This window comes from Pundamilia nyererei, unplaced genomic scaffold (genome assembly GCF_000239375.1).
Source record: "Pundamilia nyererei isolate P.nyererei 1_Seehausen unplaced genomic scaffold, PunNye1.0 scaffold00041, whole genome shotgun sequence".
In the NCBI taxonomy this organism is placed as follows: Eukaryota; Metazoa; Chordata; class Actinopteri; order Cichliformes; family Cichlidae; genus Pundamilia; species Pundamilia nyererei.
The window spans coordinates 429,484-452,237 of record NW_005187442.1 but is presented as its reverse complement, the minus strand read 5'-3'; the positions used below and the strand labels follow the sequence as shown (position 1 = coordinate 452,237).

Below are 22,754 nucleotides of genomic sequence, written 5' to 3'. Positions count from 1 at the left end.
GACTAAATTCCCTCTTTTTGTTATCATCCGACAACATTTCTCCAGTCCGAATGACATTCCAATACCATTACTGAATATCCTGGTGGTGTGGATCAGTGAATCGATGTCTCGTTCACTCTTGACATACAGCTTGATGTCATTCATGCACAGGCGGTGGCTGACAACTGCTCCCTCCATTCTGTAGTCGGTATCCGTAAGGCTTATATAGAAATGGGCCACCAAGACCCCACTGTTGTAATTTCTTAATGCTCATGCAGACACTTAGATAACTCCCAGCATGCCAATGCTAAGCTCTAGGCTGAAGGATCTTGCTTTAACACCTCATTACTGTTCTGATTCAAAAATTAGCAACCATTCGTGAGTGGCTCTTCCCTGCACGTGGCTGACATCTCACCAAGTGGCTTTTAATCATCCTCTTCTGTTTGCTTATGGTCTATCAAGGTTAGAGAGGCGAGGCAGTGTTGAACAGTGTTGCAATTAAACTGGGCATTTCATGCTCCACTGCTTTAGTTAGGAAAAAGGTGGTTCCTTAAAAAGCCCTTCTTTCCGACTTAGAGGTTTCTTTCATTTGTAAAAGAAGGTTTCACTGTTTTACTTTAAATCTAGTAAATTGCATTATTCTGAGCAGCTGCATTGCTCTGAGCGTCTCTTTGAAAACCCAAAGGATTTACCTGCATCCCTCGGGTGGTGGTTGGTAAGTCTCTGATTTTGGTTGCTTTGAAATTCCGGGAAATATTCCCAATACTATTTCTGCAAGCTTCCATCGCACTGTGAAACCAGCATTATGATGAATTCAAATGTAGACTCGTGTAAAGGAGCAGAGAGGGGAAATAAGAAAGAAATGAAGGCCAAGGGATCAAGAGCGAAGTGCAGTAGGAAATCCACACAGAGCAGAAGCCAAAGAGACAGAACAGAGGTAGGGGATAAGGAATGAAAAATGAAAAACAAACAGGAAAGCACTCTCAAATATATATAGTACCTTCCCAGAGGAGCTTTTACATCAGGCTTTCTGTTTTTTTCTCATTTTAAGCTGCTGGTTTTAACAGAGAAAAATGTTCTTCGTTTGATGGCTCACAAGCAGAGTGCTGCTTCCTTCCCTGATAACAGGGGCTTTTGTTTTCAGTCTAATCAGGAAAATGCTGAAATGACTGTACAAACTTAGCCTAGTCACACAGGCACACCCACAAACACACACAGACTCACACACACACAATCACAGACACGCGCTTTATGTGTACAGTCCCCGCAGAGGCAGCATTGTTTTTTGTATCATGATGTAAGACTAAAAAGAAGAAAACCAGACAAATAAATCCCAAAATATCTTTGACTCTGCATATAACTGGTATCAACTAAGTGGTGAGGCTGAAATGTGATTTCTTATGACAACCTCTCCCAATTCTCACATCTCAGTCTCGGAGTACTGGGGAGGTAGTTAGTGTCACTCAGCATCAATAACACGATCAAGCTTTCTATGGGATGAATTGCGCTTACAGTAGTTTCCGAGCCTGTGTGAATGTGTGCCTGTGTGAAAATGTTGCAGTGTTGTGTGCTGCTGGTGGCCAGGCGTACATTTTTTCCCCAGCCCCTGGGTCCTCATCACATCCCCATCGTTGTCTTCTTCAACCTTAGCAGTAAAACATTTGCATGGCTCAGTAGGCTCTGTCCAGCCCCTGGAGTTAAGGGCCATTAGCATAGAGCTGTGTGGCTTGATGCCGGCCCATGCGTAACGATAGATGCCTTTGAACTAGTATTCGGATAGACTGGATGGGGAATTCATTATTCATTATATGGTGGGGCTTTTAGCTGCAGAACACCAGGGCTTCCCCCTGACTAGTTAGACACAAGCAGAGCAAAGAACAGAGAGTCCTGCATGCACTGCACATTGCCACAGAGTTTAGTTTTGGCCCTGCAGATATAACAATTTTAAGTTTTCAAACAAGATGTCAAGAGATTTGAACCATGCACTATAGATAGCATACAAATAACAGAAGGGCATTAGAAGATTCATTTTGCAACAGCTTCCAGTAATTTCCTATGATTCTAAGTGTTTTTTCAGAATTTGTACTTACTGTCTGTGTTTTTCTGTGTTTTCCTTACTGATAAAATCCCAGAATGACCCCATATTATTCACACTTTCTACAAACTACACTTAAAGGATGGCAGCAACCGCTGACGCCGTTCTTGCGGATGACTGTGTTGAAGCCTCGAGTTTGGCAGTTTGGCTGTCGACATGTTTTATAGACATCACAAGCTAGAGGAGGTCAGAGTGAGAATGTAAGGACACTGCAAGCTCAGAAAGCGGCAACTTGTCAACCACATGGGACCCAGGCTATAAAGCGTTCTGTTCACACCATAGTTTTCAAAGGGAACATCATGGTTTATTGAAGAAGACGTGAAACTTGTGACTGAGGATATAAACCAATCGGGCCATCCACTTTTATAGGCATTCTGACTTTTCCTTGCAGTCAGAGGAGTTCATGCTGGTTATTAGCAGAAGTGCAGGTGAACAAACTCCAACATCTTCCTTAAATTCTGATATATTTATCTACTAGCCTCCTCAGTTTGTGAGCATTTGCTTTTATAAATAAAATCACACTATTCTCATCTTTCCTGTCTGTTAATATGATTCATAGTTTGCTGAAATGGCAGCTGTATTCAGTCTCAGCTAAAATTCTGGTCAGTCTGACCAGTCCTATGAATTTGCTGGCATATTGTGGTTCATCAAAGTGAGCAGGAGGAGACCTCAGTGAGTTTACGTCCAAGCTACTTCCTACTGCTCATAGATAATCATGTTTGGGAAGCCAGTATTCAAGTAAGGCCTATTTGTTATGTGAGAGTGGAACGTATCACTGTCAGGGTGAGGTTTTTAAACTAATATACGCTATACTACGTTCATGTACTGTAAGTCACCTGAGCATAAAAGACTCTTAAAACATAAGTTGAAGGATTCACTGTGATCCACCTCTGGAGATCACATTTCAGTGCTGCTTCACTTGAACACTTGACCACCAGTATTGAGTAGAAGCAGTTTCCAGAGGAGCAGACACAAGCTGGAATACTGCTGATGCTAAAAATAGATAATAAACTTCACCGGGTTTTAAGATTCAGCGTTGCTCCAGGGAGGAGCTTTCCCAACTCTCGGTATACTGAATAAATGATGACCTTAGCAGAATATTTTCTTTGCTGGTATAGAGCTGGAGGGAAGGTAAAGTGGAAATTTGAGCAATGAAAATAAAGGAAATAAAATGCATAGGTGCAAATTACTGTGTAGAAGATAATCCCAAGATTTTGTTTTGAGTGTGATTTATGCATTACATTATTTATTCATACTGGTTTTCTATGAATGAATTATAAAACTACCGGTTTAAAGAAGTGTAGGTCAACACAGAAACATAATTTTCTTTAATAACAACTGTATAGTAACAGCTGTGTAAAAAAGAGAGTTTTTATAGGACAGTTTGGATACTTTTACTGTTTTCACAGATTTTAGGAGGGTTAGTAGCTTTCAGATGCTGCTGATCAAATGCACTTGATTAACAGATAATCAACAAATGTGAGTTCATCAGCTGTGTGTCAACACAATGCCACTGTGTTCCCAGGAGTGGTTGTTTCAGCAAATTAACAACAAGTTCATACCCAGCAATGGTCAGAGAATTGGCAAGAAACCCAAGCGCGACTCTAGTCTCAGTTAGCATGTTGAATAATGAAGTTAATGAATAAATATGGGTTGTTTGCAAGGTTTGCCTTGAGAAATTCAATTAAATTCAGTTCAATTTTATTTATATAGCAGCAAATACCAAGAAAAGTTGCCTCAAGCTAGGGCTGCTCGATTATGGCAAAAATGATAATCACGATTATTTTCACTGAAATTGAGATCTCGATTATTTGACGATATTTATTTAACCCTTTAAGACCTACTATAGAACCAAGTCTGCCAGAGCTTATATTTTTTTTTTTACATGCTGTAGTGCCATTTGTGGGAGCATTTCAAGTTGCTATACATCAATACAACTGTTATAGCCCATATTTTAATAATATGTATGCATTAAGTCCATAGTAACTTCATTAATTGCAAAAAAGTGCAATAAACTACAAAAAAATTGAAAATCGTTTTTGTTTTTTACATATATTTCTACTTGGGGAAATTTAAGAGGCTTATCCCTCAAAACTTTAAATACAAAAAAGTTGCAAAAAATAGTTTCCCACCACAGGAAATTTATTTTTAGTGTCTTCATAGTTTTATTTTGGAGATTTTTGCAAAGCTATATGTGGAAGGAAACCGTGACCGAGGACAAGCTGATGGCATAAGATGTAAGTACAACTCCTCCGGTTTCATATGCAAAACAAATTATTGCGCTAGCTTACGCGGTTCCGGTTCTACAGGGATTTAAAGGGTTAACAATAACAATGTATTGAATAATGACTTTAAAAAATAATATAAAATAGTGTGCAAATGTTTGAAATATAAAAAATAAATGAAAAATGTAAACATCTATGTTTAGTGAACTTTGCAGTGTTGCTCTGTGGTGCAGCTATGACACCGTAGCAAAGTTTACACACTGTGTCTACTTGATCCACGTCTGACTCCGCGAATCCATAATGTTTCCACACCACTGAAGTTTTTTTTACCTCTCTTTTCAACCAACGGCAGTCACTCTCCTCTCCAAATAACTTCTGCTTAGCTTTCCGAGATTTCCGAGCTTCCCTTGGGTCCTCTTAATTGTTGTGATGCGTGTTCGAAATGCAGAGAGGTGCGCTCGATTTGCCACACGGAGCAGCGCGAGAGTAAAGCACGAGGGAGGGGCTAATAATTGGCTCAGTCATTTGAAAGCCCAGATCGTAATCGTGATTAAAATTCGATTAAGTGAGCAGCCCTACCTCAAGGAACTTTATGTTGTAAGGTCAAGACCCTACAGTAATACAGAGAAAACCCCAACAATCACTTTATCCGCTATGAGCAAGTAGGCTACTTGGCAACAGTGGGATGGAAAAAATAGACAGGAAGAAACCTCCAGCAGACCAGACTCATGGCGGTCATCCGCCATGTACTTTCTAAAATGTTAACCTTGTAAAAAACTGATTTATATTGCACTCACTATATGTCTGAGTGATAACTTTCTCCCAGTATCTTACTTAGAGAATACCTAGAAGAGAAGCTGCTCTTATATCCACAAGGGAGCCTATGCAGAAGGAGTTTGATTTGCAGAGCTACCCTCCACAAGTCAGACATATAGGGGGTAGCTCTGCATATTTGATTTAGCAGAGTTTTTACATCTCCGCTGGGGTTCATGTCTCCTACCCAGAACTCAATCAGGGATCTTTTCCTTGTTAAGCAAATGCATAAAGCAGAAACATGTGATTCAGTTTATATTTACTATACTATGGTATGTTATGATGGCTTCGCTGTAGCAATAACACAACACATTTATGTTAATTATCAAGGAAGATGATTTCTTTCTCAGATTTGAGATGCTGACCTGTCATTTTTTATATAACATATCTAGATAAATATCAGATAAATGTGCACTGAATGAACACAGAGAAGGATTTCTGTTGTTGCAAAGAAGGAGAACAAAAAAACTGCACTTCAGCGAAAAGAAAGTTTTTACTTGAGGCGTGAGTGCTATCTCTTAGCACAAGAGCATCTATTTTTAAAGAGTTGTGAAGCCCTTTACTTGACAAGTGTGTGGTCAATTATTTCTGCACGATCTGGTTTCCAGCAGCAGAAACTAGAGAACGGAGAGCAGTTTTATCAGAGTCCAGCTTGACAACAAAATAAGACTTTAGTGAATTAACTAGATAACATTCTCTTAGGTGGCTTCAAAGCTATTCAATTTCAAGAGAAAAGGAAGGCTTGAATTCATAACTGAGCAATCCACTTGTCTCTCGCAGGGCTAGTAATATTTTCAGTAACAGTTTTCAATTCAGTGTTACTAATGAAGACAGTCAGCTCAGTAATATTTAAGACAGAAAACAGCATTAACAGGAATTCCTGCAGCATGTTTTCAGCCTACCACAATTACTGATAAATATGCACAAATTCTGGTTGAATGAACTGTTCTGACTGAATTAATGTCACCATGTCTTCAGCCATGGCATTGTATTTGACACATGCTATAAATTAGACTGAGATCAATGTAGAAACACTGAAGCATGCAGAGAAAGTGACATACGAGCTGAAGAGGAAGTGAAAACTGGGATGGACAGTTGAATTGGAAAAAGTAAATTGAGCCCAGGTTTGTGGTGATGAGGAGGGCATGTAAGCAGAGTGCTGTCAGTGATTTCAACAAGATCGAGTTTCTAAGCAGAACCGGCTTATCGGAGATGCTGTTTCATCTGTACACACACATACGGACACAAACACACACATTACCAGCTCAGTATCATGGCAAAGCAACAAAAAATTAGACAATGTGTATTTTGTTCATGTGCGTGGACACAAACTGCCCTTTTGTAGTGGGAGTCAGTGCAATTAGTAATGACTACCAGTGTACTTCAGCTGGAAGTACGATTTTTATTGTCATTCCAACACATATATTTGCACGAGTCGAAGCAAAATTGTAATTGGGTGCAATTAAAAGGCAACAAGAATGAGAACATGAAAGAGCAACATGTACACAAACTAGGAACAGACAGCTTGAGCTTATTCACACTGTCATTTAGAATAAATAAGAAAACATGAAGAATAAACAAGAAGCACTCCAGAAGCTCAAACCTCTGCCCAAGCAGCTCACTCTCTGGGCAACATTTAATTTTAATGGGGCAGTTACGTATTTTGTACACCTTCATTCATTTTTAAATACTCTCAATTATAAAAATATATCATTTCTTTGTTCTTTTTACTTTAAGACGTTTGTAGTGCAGTAAAAATCATGTTGCTATAACGAACAAAGGCAGCTTAATTTTAAGCACTCGTGTAAATTTATTTTACCTTGAGGACGAGACCAGAGGTTAAAAGTCATGTGATGTTAAGAATTCCTGTATATCACTCAATAAATGCCAATATCTTGTCAATACAAACAACACAGTAAAAACATTTTTAAATAGCTCTGTCTAGCATTATTATCACTTTGACCATCAGATCAATCTACTCACCTTTAGGAGAGGTCAGAGGTCAAGTCTAATATGATAGTTTTAATCTTTATAAAGTGCTTTTTACATGTTAACAACATAATTACTAATTACGTAGACAGTGTCTACGTAATTAGGCTTTTTTCAGTTTTTGACCTATATATTAAGGTCAATCATTAAGTTGACCATAAAGACCTGTGGTGGGTGCAAGCCAGATTTTAATGGATTGCTAACACGACCCCATGACCTCTACACTCCTACAAAGTTTTATCAGAGTTCATTCAAAACTTCTCGAGCTATTGTGTTTACAGACAGAATGCCACGCACCCACACAAATGCTACCAAATACAGAAGCTCTTTGTCAGAGGTAATAAGAAAATTTAAGGTACAGTGGATAGTGCAAATGCAAGATGTTTCTCATGTTTTTGACCTTTATCTGGCAGCAGCAGACTACAGAGCACCACCAGAGTTCAACAATCTGACAGCAGAGGCTGTTCCTGAGTCTGGTGGTTCTGCACTGCAGCCTCATGTCAAGCCTCTTGCATCTGCTTGTATAGATGTGTGGTGGTGCAAAAATAGGTTCAGAACTAAGCCCCCAAGTCCAACACGCCTCAGCCTCCTGAGAAAGTAGTGATGCTGATGTACCTTCTTAACTGGGAAGGGAGTGTTATGGCTCCAGGTGAAGTCCGCAGAAAGATGTTCCACAGAAAAGTAAAATGTTTCTGAGCCTAAGCATAACTAAGCAACCTCTAAGGCAGCTTTGAGCTCTAATTTGGTGAATAAACCGAACCAGACAGTGATTGCAAATAAATGCCTACAGCAAATAATTAAAAACAGCAAATGAAAGTCTTTTTGTTCTCATCACTGCCATTAAAAAGTAATCTGCTGCATTACTTGTTGAAAAAAAAATCCTAATAATAAGAAACTAATTTTTAAGTATATGCTAACATTTAAATGGTAAATGTACTGATTTGTATATAATGATTTTCTGTTCCTCTGGAGCAGTCAAAGCTTTTTATACAATATGCCTCATTTACCCATTGGACCATTCATACAAGTGCTTTTCTATGCTTTTTCTGACTAAATTCTTCCTATTTAACATGCACAATTTGTGGTTCAGTATCAGGGATCAAACCACAAATGTTCCATTTAGTAGATGACCTGCCCAATTTTCTAATTTATAGTCAACTGTGGTGACTGTAGCTCAGGAGTTAGAGCGGGTCGTGTACTAATCAGAATCATCAGTTGGTGGTTTAATTTTACTCAGCATGGTTGTGAAGATAACCATGTGTTCCGCAATGATAACACATTTATTTGATAAAAATGAATTAAAATCACGCTGGACAGTAAAGAAAGAAAGATGATAATAGAAAAAGCTGAGCAGTGAAATTTATTGTTAAGTTTCTGTATGTTGGTGAAGTGAAGTTCTAGCATTGAGGGATGAACTCATGCAGAGGTGGACTCACACTGGCACATCAGAAAAACTTCAATGCTATAGCATGTGGATGCAGCTGGTGCATATGTAGCCTGCTGGTAATGGAGCTGCAATCTTTTTGCAGTCTCCCTTTATCTCCTTTACCCTTTAAGGATAAAGCCTGAAGAATCAAACATCATAAGGTTGTAAGAAGCCTGCGAGTTTGACCTGACTTTACAAGCTGTAAGAAGAATTTTCCTACTGTCAGTGCAGTGCACGTCTTTAAAAAAATATTTTGTTCGTAATTAATAATGGAGGTGTTTTCATTTTCTGTGTCTGTGGCAACAGTCATGAGATATAAAAGGATGGTGAGTGGAGGGAAAACTGAGGTCATCCATTTGTTCACCATGATGCTAGAGCGTGGGTTCACAGCAGTAATGGCTTTTCCTCAGCTTCGCATTTAGCCGCTCTGATAGGGCGCTGTGGTCTCAAGGCTTGTGGTTAGTGACATCAGTTCTGTCACTTTTAATGAGCGGCCTCACTCTGGCAATTAGGCGTTGTACAATGCAGGGGGTTGGGCGTGGGAGGCTGGGAATAGTAGTAGTGTAGTATTCAGGCAAGCTCGGAAAAGAATGGAGCAGATCTAAAATAAGATTAGTGTTCGTTTGCCTTTTTAAAAGCATCATTGCAGCGGTTGCTTCTCCGGTTACTCTCACATATTCCTAGATTCACATAATCAGTGATGCATTTTGATAAAGCAAGCCAGCCTGAATGGTAGAGTAGGCGCATTGCAGCAGTTACATCAGTCAGTGTTTGAAGCACAGTGACTACTGACACTTGAAGGTCGAGTTTGTATAACTGGAAAACTTTACAATCCATAACACTGTCTGACTACACATTGTTAGTGTTCTTTTTTACTAATATAACTTTTTGGCTAATTCTGGCTGACTGTACAGGGGCTTAATTGACATCAAAACATTAATACAGAATACATATTAGCACAGGTTTAAATAATAGTATCTATCATGGCTGCATTCCCTGAAAGTAAGGCAAACCAAGGGTTGTGGTGTTTTGTGCATACCAATACATTATTGTAGCTCACAGAGATGTGAGTGTTATTTTTCCACTTTGAGAAGTCGAAATGTCTTCTGGAAATTCTGTGAAAAGGCTCTTTTTAGCCCATCGGAGAAGGAAAATAAGTGTTAAGAATAAAATGAATGATGGCTACACTCTATTCAAATTTCCTTAAAGCCATGACAGTGTGACAGAGTTGCGATGAATCGTTGTAGAGCCTATGATGTAACCTATATAAGTGTCTGGCGCTGCAGGCCAGCCTTCTTCTGTGTAGCATTAATTACCTTGTGCTGATGTCCTGGTGATTTACATGCAGTGCCAGGCAAAACAAATAAAATCCTGGCACTTTTTTTTCTTCTGGTCGTCTCTTTGATGAGAGACCAGAGTCAAATGTATTTGTCCCTCATCTCTTCGCATCCATTCTGACATGCTTCGCAATTCCCCTTCAGGAATTTGACATCTGTTATACTGAGGCTAATTCTTTATGTTGAAGCTATGACTGTTATACTCACTGATTCATTCAAGAACTGCATTGAAAAAATAGCAGGAAACTCACAGAATAACTAGTGTTACACCGGTGCACATCAGGTTACAGAGTAGGTTTATGTTGTAGGGTTTCACGGGGATTTGTGGTTACGTACCTATGCTGAAGATTCAGCAAAGAGTAAAAATCAACTGTGATCATATCAACTGATCCCTGAAGCTTTTTTACTGGTTCATGAAAAGCCAGTTACCATTTACCATTAATAATTAACAAGAACTTTTTTAAAAACATGAAACATCTACTGTAGCTAAGGAAACTGAATGTTTTTTAGAGAAGAAAGTTTTGCTAAACAAAGTGTGCATTATTCTGTTGACTAAAGTTTTGATTTTGTCACCACTGTGTGTCAGTTTTTTCCACGGCCAGATGTGTTAACATCTGTGGGATCTTTGCCAGGATGTTCACTTTATTGTAACTTTGTTGCCTCTTCTTTCTTGGTCAGAAAGTCTTCACTTTTTCAGAGTGGTCTTGTACACTCACCATGCACTTCATTGAGTACAGCTGATCTATTAGCTGATCACAAAGCAGCAACTCAGGGCATTTAGGCAAGCAGACAAAGGTGATTTAAGTGACTTTGACTATGACATGTTGTTGGTGCCAAATGGGCTGGTCTGAGCTCCCCAGAGTTCAGAGAAAAAGGTCTTAAAAAGAGAAAATATGTAGTGAGGGGTAGTTCTCTGGGTGAAAATGCCTTGTTGATGCCAGAGGTCGGAGAAGAATGGCCAGACTGCTTTGTTCTGACAGGAAGGCTACAGATATTGGGCAATAGAAGATTAGTAAAACATTGCCTGGTCTGATGAGTCTTGAATTCTGTTGTGACGCTGGGATAGTGGTACCAAAATTTACCATAAGTAACATGAAACCTTGTAACAACAAATTTACCGGCAGCTTTTGTTGGGGGTGAACATGAGCAGGGAGTCTAATACCTGCAAATCTTCAGTAGGTTGTTTTCTTTTAAGTATGTTTAATTTTAATATTTTATTGCCCTGAGCCTGAAAAAGTAAAATTAAACATTTGGCTAAATCACAATTGTCACATAATCACATTATTTATTCGTGCCTCTTTTACATTTTAAATAAATAGAGCTAAGTAAAGAAAATTGCAGTGCATGCAATCTACCTAGCAGGGTGAAGCACAAAAAGGGAATCTTCTTTGTCTTGTATATAATATCAACGTTTTTTCATGAAATAAAAAGCATAGATTGAAAATTGAAAAACTGGTGCTCCTTTAAGGCTTAATTTTGAGTTTAATTTTGCATAGCACAACCAGAAATTGCTCTGTTTGCAGACACTTGTTTACAACTGAAGCCCACCAAGCTTTTCCACTTTCCCACCTCTCATTTTGTTTATCTGTCCTGTGCAGGTATTTAAACCACTGTAAGCATTTTGTCTGTCACGGTGGCTACAAAAGCCTCAGGCAGCATAAGCAGCTTAAGCTTTCTTGTTGTGGATTCCTGTCTGTGTTATTTTAGCAATAAGTTGTTCTGAATAGTATACCAAAGCAACATAACAGACATGACAATGCTATAAACAGATGTTTAAAGGTGGTGCGTGTCAAAAAAATAGTAGGAAAACAGGAAATGTTTACAAGCACTTAGACATATAACACGCATGTTTGTATTGAGTTTACATTCACTGATTAAAATTTGTGCTTCTCTGACTCTTGGGAAATTTATATGGCTGCCCAGTCTCCCTGGTGTTGTATAAACAATTCCTAATCACACAGTGGTGTGTATCATTTGACTTGAAGTGTGTGTGTTATGCAGTGGTGTATGTGTATAGGGCATTAGCTGTGTGCGCTGTCATTTGTGCACCATTAACACCATGCTGGGGCCTCCTTTTCGCACTCTCGGCTGTTCAAACATGCCGGAGGAGATTCGGTATTAAATGAGATGTGGCGCGGCTGTATTAGCCACTACCTCAGACAACGACTGTCACTTCAGGATGTTTTCAGGCTGTGAGGGTGGTGGGAAAGAAGCGGCAGTACTAGCTTCTTCTGACTGAAACCTGGGAACACAGGCTGCAGATCCTGAAGGTTGAGTATGCATGGACTGATGTTAATGCACACTTACAGGGCTGGCCACAGATCCTTGAAGGTCTAACAGTAGCAGGTGGAAACCACGGGATTCGCTAATGGGACGGTCTTGATGGATCTCTTGTCTGACAGCCTGCAGTGTTCTCCTAAGTCAGAGGCCCATATCAGCAAGGGGCGAATTGCTTTTAAATCACCTGTGCAACATTTATCCCTGTGCCCTTGTGAAGACTCTTTCCCGTCATATTGTACAGCAAGAGGCTTAGAGGTGATTTATTGAATGTGAATCAACACCTGTATGTATGATGGGGCTAAATTTATAACTTACATTTGTTTCTTTTATCTTCTGGTCTCGCCCTGTCATAGTTAATCAACACAGGTGGAGTGAGTAATGCATCACAATTGGATGTCATACTTTATTAATGGAAGCAGTAAAAGCCAATTAATTGCTTTTACCACATCTATCATACTTTCCTTAAAAGGCTAACTGCTAAGTGTTTTATAATTCTCGAGTCCCTTTAGTGTGGGGATTAATGAATCTAAGTAATTCACTCTTCCGATGTAAAGCTGGTAGCAACAAACCTGAAGAGAGTTTGGATATATTACTTTGCTGAAGTCAGCTGTGATTAGAGGTTTGAGAAAGAAAGATTGTTCAAGCTTATTTTCATATAAAAAACCAGTGGAATGTTTTCAGAATAAACTGTGATTTTGTTATATAAATGATAACCAGCAGGTGGGCTCGCCTGTATAAAAGCAGAAGCTTTAGCATTTTGTTGGAATGAAGCATTTAGGTGTGTGTTAAGACAATGCCATAATCTTCCCAGGTATGGATGTTCCAACAAATCTACACCAATGTCCATGCAAAGCTCAGAGACACTGCAAAACCCAAGAGCTATATCTCAGACACTACAGGGCTCAGTTAGAATGTTAAAGGTGAAAGTTCATGACAGTATAATTAGAAAAAGATTGAAGAAGTTTGGAAATTTGCACAGGTTGCCAGGAGATGGCCTATTTTTTAAAAGAACATAGCAGCGCGGCTTAGTTTCATCTAAACAAAGCAGAAGACTTCAGGAAAAATGTGTTTTGGACAGATGTGACTAAACTCTCATTTGTCCAAAGGACATTGTTTCAGTGGTCAATTTTCATGAAGATTTTGGACTTGTTTTGCTTACTCAGCCGTCTTGCAGTTGCTGACTTGGCGATAAATTCCTCTGTTTACCAAAGTTGTCCACAGTCAAATGCTAAAAGTGGTTCTACAAGCTACTGAATCATAAGGTGCACTTGATTTTTTACAGGACTGAATAAATTCCTGTGAAAAAATTATTTTACCGATGTCTGCAGCCAGTCTTGACTCTGCATTTTATTAAGATTGATGCTCTCAAGTCATATCATAGCAGTCCAACTCACTTTAAACAAGCTTTGGATATCTGTTGGCAGTAATATGTTTTACCCTGTAAACGCACGCGTTGCCTGCGTTTACAGGCAACGCAACAATATATGTTGTGTTTAAAGCTTTCATTTATAAAATAATACAACTACAGTTTAAAGAATCAGCCACCTAGATGAGTGTAGAAGAAAAATGTAATCTCATTAGATAGTAAATATTGTCTAGATGTATCAGACTCTCTTTTCTGATTCATATAAAATGATAACAACTCATCTGTTTAGATGATTCAATTTAAGTCTCCATATAGACAGCAATATAATTTTCACTCAACAGGACCTTCAAGAGAGATATCGTGTCGATGATTATTTGTCATCGAGTAAAGAAAAATGATTTCAAATAAACTTCAGTCTTTGGAAATATAGTAAAACTGTTATTCAGAGCTAATTCCTTTTAAAATGCTAATTAACAGTTATCCCTCAAAGCTATCCTCAGACTCACAAACAGGAGGATAATAAATACATTTTCATTGGATTTTTGCTTAGCTCCTGCTTTTTCTTGTTTTCACTGATGCAAAAGTTATCAATAAGCTTGGTTGGTGCAATATAACCTGGAGATGTTCAGCGTGATGAATAAAACATCAATAAAAAAAATCCCTCCTGAACAGTGTCTCTGTAGCTGCTGGTGATTTTTAGAAAAAGAAAATCAAGGATACTGCAAAGTAACGGACGCATGCTGACATAGGGCCTTGAATATAGTCCGGGACTTTGGTTGACTTTTTTATTTTTGCCTATACTTAAGTGAGAAGATAGATAGTACTGTGTATTTTACCTTGAACTTAAAGGAATTTTATCTAGTAAACAGTTAGATGGTGGATAAATTAATCAGTTGAGAAAAATTGATTTTGGAAAAGTGTTGATAATTGCCATTTCAATATAAAAATAATAATAATAATAAGTACACAAATCAGATAAATTGGAAGTTATAGTTATAGTATAGTTGAACTAATGTGCAAAATCATAGGCTGCATATAAAAGATAGAATGTGGCCACCATGATGAAGTGGAATAGCCTGACATTAACATAGCACTTGTTTAGTTTTACAGGCAACGCAAAGCACTTTAGACTGCATGTCACATATTATCTCTTGAGGTCAAAACCTTATGCCAGGCTGTTAACATGCATTTATCTTTAATGCTCTCCAGTTTTAAAATCTGAGTCTGCAGGAACTTTTTTGCAACCTCAAGTGGCAATTAGATGAACTGTTTTTGCCATTTATGCAACGGCTCCATCTGTGAGGTTACTGCTTGGAGAAAACAAGCAATTTAATGGTGTCACTCTGAACATAACAGAACTTGTCACTTTTTTCCGTGCATATAATTGATTGCATTTGCACATAATCCGAATAATCAATGCTGCATGTTAGCTGCAACCTGACCATGTTTTTTTTTCTCTTTTTCAGACATTTCGATGGCCCATTGCCAGCAAGCTGGATGGAAATGAAATGCTAGAGATCCAAGTGTACAATTACAGCAAGGTCTTCTCCAACAGGTATGGTGCAGTTTACTAATTCAAGCCCCCCAGACAGCGCTTCAGAGTAAATTGTCTATGTTTGCCTTCCTGCCTTTCTGTTGCAACCTGTGACCACCCCAGACTGACACATGATGCATGTAGCTAACCTAATGAAGGAAACGCTTAAATTCCCCTAGGGGTTTGCTCTAAATTGACTCACCTGTATGCAACAGACTGCAAACAGCAGCCAGGGCTGAGTAAGCATCACGCCAGAAAGTGGGCAGAGGTAATGAAACAGTATTAAAGTCTTGGTAACAGGCATATTTATCATTTCACACACTCCAAACAGTCAGATCATTTAAAAAAAAAAAACATCCGGTCCTGTAGCTGATGATACAACTGAAAGTTGAGTATCATTGCTTTTACAATATCCGTAGGTTTAAAGACAAGTCAGACAAATGTTTCATTTTTTTTTAATTGTGTCATAGCTAATATGTTTTTACTGACACTTCCCAACCTCACGAGGTGTAATCATGTGAGAACCAACTAAAAATATTACTGTGAGGTTCATCTGACCTGAATCATGGGTGCAGCATGACACTAATAACTTATAATGCTTTGTCTACAAAGAAGAGCCTTATTTTTCTGTCACCATTTCTCGCATGTCTGAAAGAACACATTCCTATTTCATCAATCCAGCCGTCCAACTAGGCCATGTAACTGCTCTTGTACTCCTTGCACATTAGTATTTCTTACATTTCAGATATGTATTCGACCTCTTGATGCTCATACCTGTGTGATGCCTTTTGAGAGCTGCCAAAATGCATGTCACCCGAATACATCCTGTATGAACAGAAATGGAGCAGAATGTACTACTGCTCTCCTAATGTGTTGTTTCTATTACGCTTCCCACATAGACAAGGTGTAGAAATCATTTGTGCAAGGCTGTTTGTGTAAATTGGCTAGTTAAGTAATTTCTCTCTTCTCCTCACTTCTTCAATTTCTTGTTAATTTTTCCTTTATTTTGGTTCATTTAGATGGCGCTGTGCACTTTTTGTGTCCTGCTTGAAAAACTGATGGACTGGTTGTACCAGGAAGCCAGTCCACCTACTGTGTCCATAACAAATCCAGTCAAATTATACCAGCTGCCCAACTTCTCACAATGGACTGATTGATGTGTCTAATATGGTTCAGACTAGAGAAAACATTGCACCACCCACCCAGTTAATAAAGCACAGTAATGTTAACTTCCTTCTGTGTGTGCCCATAAGCATCAATACATGTGTGTAGCACCAGCTCAGTAGTTAGTCTATGTAACCAAATCATGTCTGCAGTGTGCAAATTTAGCTGCATGTAAATGTGTGTAATAAAGAGCTAAATGCTGGTGACAGGTGTGCAGACACATGCTAGATCAAGTCTACATCAAGGCAGATTTGAACTGTCAGCAAGATTTCTTTATGCCATTGTGTGGAAGACTGAAATTGAAACAAAGACAAACACATTTTTACAGGCATGCATGACAATTAGGGGTCAGTGACAATTAGGGGTCAGTGAGTTTAGGAGGGTTTGGGCAGGGGTGGACGGTTAATTTTCCCAAATGGCAACATGAGAATCTGAAACGTTTGTGGAGGGCCGCACCAAAAAGCTGATATCAGTTCACCTCAGTATTAAATCCACAACAGTCCCAGTTTGTTTCTGTATGCGGCCCCTTGGGAACTTTATTTGCCTAATCCTGCTTTAGTGTGGCTGTCCTACAATTAGCAAGTCACTACAGCTTAAGAATGCAGTCACCTTGGCTTCTCAGTCACCTTTAACGCTAGTTGTACGAAAAGACACCATAGGGAAGCAGCTGATATTTTTTAATCTTTCTGGTCATTTTTCTGTCAAAAATTTGCCTTACCAATTCAGAGTGAAAAACTGATATACATAACGTGCTAATCAAGCTAGCTACTTACGCAAAGCCACCTATTCAAAATGGTCTGTAGTTATATGCTCCCTAGCAAAGATGTAAAATCTAACAGATTAAAAATTTACAGGAAAAACAGTATTAGGCTGGGCAGTAACACCAGTGTGAGTAGAACAATGTCTACATTAGCATTTTGCTAAAAGCAACACTGCACCAAAGTAGCAAAGTTTTGCAGACACATGACTGCTGACCATGGGATATAACTTCTCCACCATTCTGGATGTGTGACAATCACTATTGTGAATGTGGAGTGAATAAGGCCCTAGTCAGCAGGATTAAAGTATGATTTATTGGGTTGGGGAGCTGTAAGAGCTGTAAGAGCTGTAAGCTGTAAGAGTGGCAGTGCAGTGTGGGGAAAAATTACTTAGAAATAAGTTTGATGATAATTTGTTTGTGAACTCTAGTAGATTTTCTCTCTTTAGAGAATAGCTGACCTGTGATGCTACTTTTGCTACTTTTTGATTTAGCCAACTAAGTTAAACACTGCAAAGCTATCAGTGTAGCCTATACTAAACTGATATTTTCATGCAACCTTTGAAAAACACAAAATGAGCATAGTTTAATTTGTTTTGCAAAATGCTTCACAAAAATATAATTTAGCAACACGTTATGTAAAGGTCTAATAACTTATTCAAAATTCATGACAACTTTAAATGTAAGATTTAAACTTCCAGTTTATAAAGTGTCACTTGCTGAGAAGTTCTTAGCTTTGAAAAAAAAAAAAAAACACATACTGCTTCATCTATCAGTGTCACACATTAACATTTTTTCCTTCTCCTAAGGAAATTCAACAACTGTACATTTAGCTCATGGATACATTTAATAATAAACTACACAGAAACATTTTGTGTGTTTCCTGATGCTTGTTGGACTGTTTAAAATGTTTCATTTAAAATTATCTTGCAATTAAAAAAACACTACTCAATTTATGCTCACTCCTCATAGCTAAATGCTGAAGTATAGCATACATAACTTTAGGTCAGCACCATAAATGCATCACAGGCAAGAAAGGGATGCGTTGAAGGTGTAAGCAGGCTGTGGGATGCCATTATGTTTGTATTAATGAGCAACTATCTCCATGTCATCACTGGAAGAATGCCAGGTTGCAGTGCATGAAAAATTCGAATACTCCCCAGCTACTCATCAAGCCAAGAAAAAAGAAAAGCGTGCCAAAAAAACATAAACTGTGACAGTTTGCCTTCAAAGTAAAGGAAATCTCTCAATTGCAGTGGTAAGGTATGGTTTTTTACACTGAAAGTGAACATTTCCTGGTTCTGGTTTGCATTGCAATTTTACAGTTTTACTACCACCTGGCAAGTAGTTAGCAAATGTTTGCCAACTACAGGCAACCTGTTAGGAATCTAAGCAATTAACAAGGCACGACTGTATATTGACTACATATTATATATTGAATATATAATGTATTGGCTGTGTATATAGAGAGTCTTGTTTACAAAAAAGAAATATAACAAATTCGTATAGGTGCAAGCATGCCATTGCTCTGACACAGCAAGATTCTCATTCTTAACACTGCATATAGAGTTATAATTTTTTCAGATGTTTTTTCCAACTATGGAAAGCTTTTTCATAACTTCAGATGGATATTAATTCTGCATCATTGATCCTTAAGCAATGAAGGCAATTTTTACAGTTGTACACAAAGCAACTGCTAGATCCATTTTAAAAAACATACATTAAATTCAATTTAAAAGCAGAATTGATGTGAGCCAGAGTTTCTCTTGGGTGGGAAAAAAACGCTGTTCTATTTTAATGAAACTTTTTCATCGACTTACTTTTTCATAACAGCTCAAGCACATTTGGAGATGGTTGAGTCCAAGCAAAATGTATACTTTGCCATAAGTAGGCAGTTCTTAAATGTAAAAACTGAGTACATAAGCATAACCGGACACACATTTAAACAGGTAAATAATTCAGTGTGAGTCACAGCTTTTGTGGTTCTTGCACCTGTTCCACATGTCCACAGGCTACTTAATTACCAGGGTATTTGATCTACTTCATCACTGTTTGTACCAACACACTTTAGGGCCAGTGTGATACACCCTGCCACCACAAATGTGATCACATTACAAAAACACAAAGAAAGGGCAGTGATGTGTAGTGGCCTCTTTGCTGTAGTGACATATAGACCGTGTTTTATTTGTTTTCTCATGTGGCTGAGAGATTTGCTTTCATATTCGGCCCATCATGGGGTATACTGTGTGGGAGTTATTGAGCACTGAACAGTGACAGGTTATATGATAGCATATTCAGTGTTCTAAACCTGAGGTCGGTGGTGTCTCAGCGCGTAGATTGTAAGACTGAGATAGAAGCCACAGGCAGGATGCCTGAGGCAGACTTAACAGTAAGCAAGCGAGAACTCAATATCAGCAATAAACAGAATTCTAAAAGGTCCAGATGCACGAGGAATAACTTAAGCGACCAAGCTCAGGAACATAACAGACACCTAAACAAAGGAAAAGGGACTATGTATACGGACATAGGGGAGGACAAACAAGGAGGAAACAAAGCCAAAAGCAAGACAAAAAAAGTAATTTTTTAGGTGCTTTCAATTGATCCTTCCTGTCCAGCAACATATATAATAATGTGTATGTGTTAGTCCCCATAGGGAAATTACTCTTCTGCATTTAACCCATTCACCCAGTGAAGCAGTGGGCAGCCACCAGTGCAGCGCCCGGGGAGCAGTGTGTAGGGACGGTACCTTGCTCAAGGGTACCTCAGGGTATGTAAAATAGTATTCACTGATCAATTGAGAGTGGTTGCAAGAAGTTACTGGCAGCTGCTGTGAAATGGAATGCTAAAGCTGAAAAATGGAAACAGAAGCAATTCACCTTCAAAGTAAAACTTGTGCATTTTGAAAGGCGTCTACTTCAGCATTAAGGGACAACTTTTATTTTGAAGACAAACATTCTCCATTTGCAGTTTGCATCACACATTGTTGAGTTTGCTCCTTGGTAGTTAGCTAGCAATTAAATGTAGACTAGCTACTGTTTTTCACACAATTGTATCAATCTGCCAGCTACCAAAAAAATCAGATGGAGGAATTTTGTGCAACACTTTCCTTGTGACCAGTTTCACTCAGTGATAGCCAGTTATCTCCAGCAACCACTCTTAAACCAGTTGGCTAATATACAATTTCCCTAGTGGCCAACTGTACCGAGGGGTTGCTGATCAGCCTGTGTGACTGAGGAGTCTTCTGCTAAACAGATAAACCTGGTTTCATTTTTGCTTTTGTTTCAGTGCAAAATGAGAATTGTGTCAATAATAGGCAGATTTTGTCTATGCTCCGCACCCCCACACGCGTCTTTACAAACCTTATGTTCTCTCTTTCTTCCACTTCGCCTCTCTATCCTTTGGCATAGTTTGAAATAAAGCAGTCAAAACAAACACATTTACATATAATTCTTTGTTTTGTCCTGCAATGGAATGTGTCTGTTACAAAGCTGTAAGAGTGCTTTATGTATATGCATCACAGCAGTAAAAGGAGCTAAACCGCAGGACCACACTCAGATTGCCATGGCATGCTGATGGGCAATAAAGCAAGACATAATAGCTTTTTCTATCATTTGCGGTTAAAAATTATATTAAGCTCATCTGCGTGTGTGAAAAGGAGACAGGGTGTATTGATTGCATCCCCATGAATCAATAGATCATCTTTGAGCAATTCAGTGATGCATTCAGTGAATCTGCTCATATTTGTATTAGTGGCAGCAGAGTGCTTGGCAGAGACTTTCTGGCAGATCACGGGGGCCAAATCACACACTCCTGTCAGCTGTAACATTTCCATTTCACACTATCCTCCAGCTGCACTACCTGCCGCTGCAGTGGATTAGAGCATCTTTGCGAACCCTCTGTCTGCCTTGGAAAAAATATTTTACATTTCAAAGCTGAGCTCACCTCTTCACAAATACACCTGAGCCAGACATTTTGCCATAGTCACACCTTAAATTGAGAAAGAGAAGAAGATTTAATGCAAATTGAAAGGGAAGGGAGCTGAATCATGAAGCAGATGAAAGTAAATTGTTTGCAGGACTTCAATCAATAATGAATGCCGCCTTTGAAGTGCTAAAATAAAGCGAGCCAGAACATGATAGGCCTTGCTCAGTTCAATTATTCAGCACTTGCAACACGTGCTACAAGGGTTGAAAGGAAATGACAGACCATTTAAGTAGCACTGGATATATTGATCACCCCTGTCTGGTAAAGGAAACAGTGCAGTGGGTTATTAGTAATATTGCTCAGAGTCTCAGAAGTTTCTATTCATCTTCAAAAGAAAAAAAGTTTTCTGCACAAAGCCATCTATATCCACCCAGACGTTTTTCTTTAGTCATGTCAGGCCTGTAGAGTTGTTCATGGAGTTATGCATTGGGGAGCCTGGCAGATACTCACTTTCACAAAGGCAGAACCTGCCAGCGCCTCAGGGGAAGCACATACTGTTTTTAGTTTTTTTTAAACCTGCAATTCAAAGAGAAGTCAAGTTCTGGAAGTCTAAATTTACCTCATTATTAAGTTTCGAAGCTCTGCTGACAAATGTAGCCTCACTTTCTACTGAAGTTTGAATTCATCACCACTGACTCCAGAGGAAAGACAAAGTGAAAACAGAAGGTATAGAAAGAGCGAGAGATTAATCTAAGGAAAGGGGGAAAAAAATAATAGCAGACAGATTGCTGCTTTTGTTGCAGCTCATTCATTTATTGAGATAGTATTCGGGGGAAGGGGGAGGGGTATGTTGAATTGGAGGTGTCCTTGAGTACATGTGTGTGTTTGTGCGTACTGCAGTCCTTCACTCTATTCTGACTTGTCAGGTTCAGTAGTCCTGTTGGGAAGATCACATTGTTGGCTGCGATCCCTACAGATTTCCTCTGTGTGTGCATGTGTATTTGCAAGTGTGTGCATGGCAGCTGGTTAACTATTGTTTCCACGCTTTCGTTTTATGATATTGTATCTCCCTACGGGCTCATATCCAGGCTGCTGTTTGTGTGTATGCCTTTCCTTCCTTTTGATGCTCTCTTTGAATATTTATCACCCTGTATGTCACATATGCAGTAGAAATATAAGATGCAGCTTTATTTTCGGTCCGTGAGTTATCCGAGGTACGTGTTTGTGTAGCTGTAAACATTGTTTGTCACCACTGTATATGGCAGAAATGCCATATGGTTGGGCTCAATGTGGACTTCAGCACACGTTCTTCATGTGTGGCTGACTGCTCTGCAAACAACACACTTTTATGAGGGAAACTTTTTAAATTATTCAGCAGCTCTAATTGACCACCTGAATGGGCACTGTACTGAGTTTCTACCCACTGTAACATTTTATGAGGTGTCCTTGGGCAGTGGAGAAATCCATCTTATGATCTAAAGTTTGCAATAGGGAGGTACCATTATGTTGGTAATTCTTCAGGGGGTTCTGGATGGAGGCAGCGCATTATATTAAAAAATGTTTTGTGTATGTTTCCTAAACGTTCCATAACATAAAATGAAATTCTCTCCTGAAAGCATTATGTTGATGGATCATCAGTCTGTCTGTCAATCCCATTTTTATGAACACAGTATCTCAGGAAAGCCTCGAGGTAGTTTCTCCACAGTTTGCACAAATATGAATATTTAAGCTTCAAAGCACAAGTTACTACACCAATGTCTGACGTGATAGAATATAAAATGACATTTTAAGCCCAAAATACCAACGGTAGACTTCACCGTGATGTCACACTTTCATGGACATTATTAAATGCCATAACTTAGGAA

At 38.8% G+C, this 22,754-nt stretch overlaps 1 protein-coding gene across 1 annotated transcript in view; it reads left to right on the top strand.

The window, feature by feature from the left end:
• The window catches only part of otofa (otoferlin a), a 76,802-nt gene that overhangs the window by 6,240 nt on the left and 47,808 nt on the right, over positions 1-22,754 (top strand). The window contains exon 3 of the mRNA XM_013910317.1: positions 14,977-15,065. Within this exon, the coding sequence (XP_013765771.1) occupies positions 14,977-15,065 (89 nt within the window). The remainder of the gene's footprint in view (positions 1-14,976; positions 15,066-22,754) is intronic.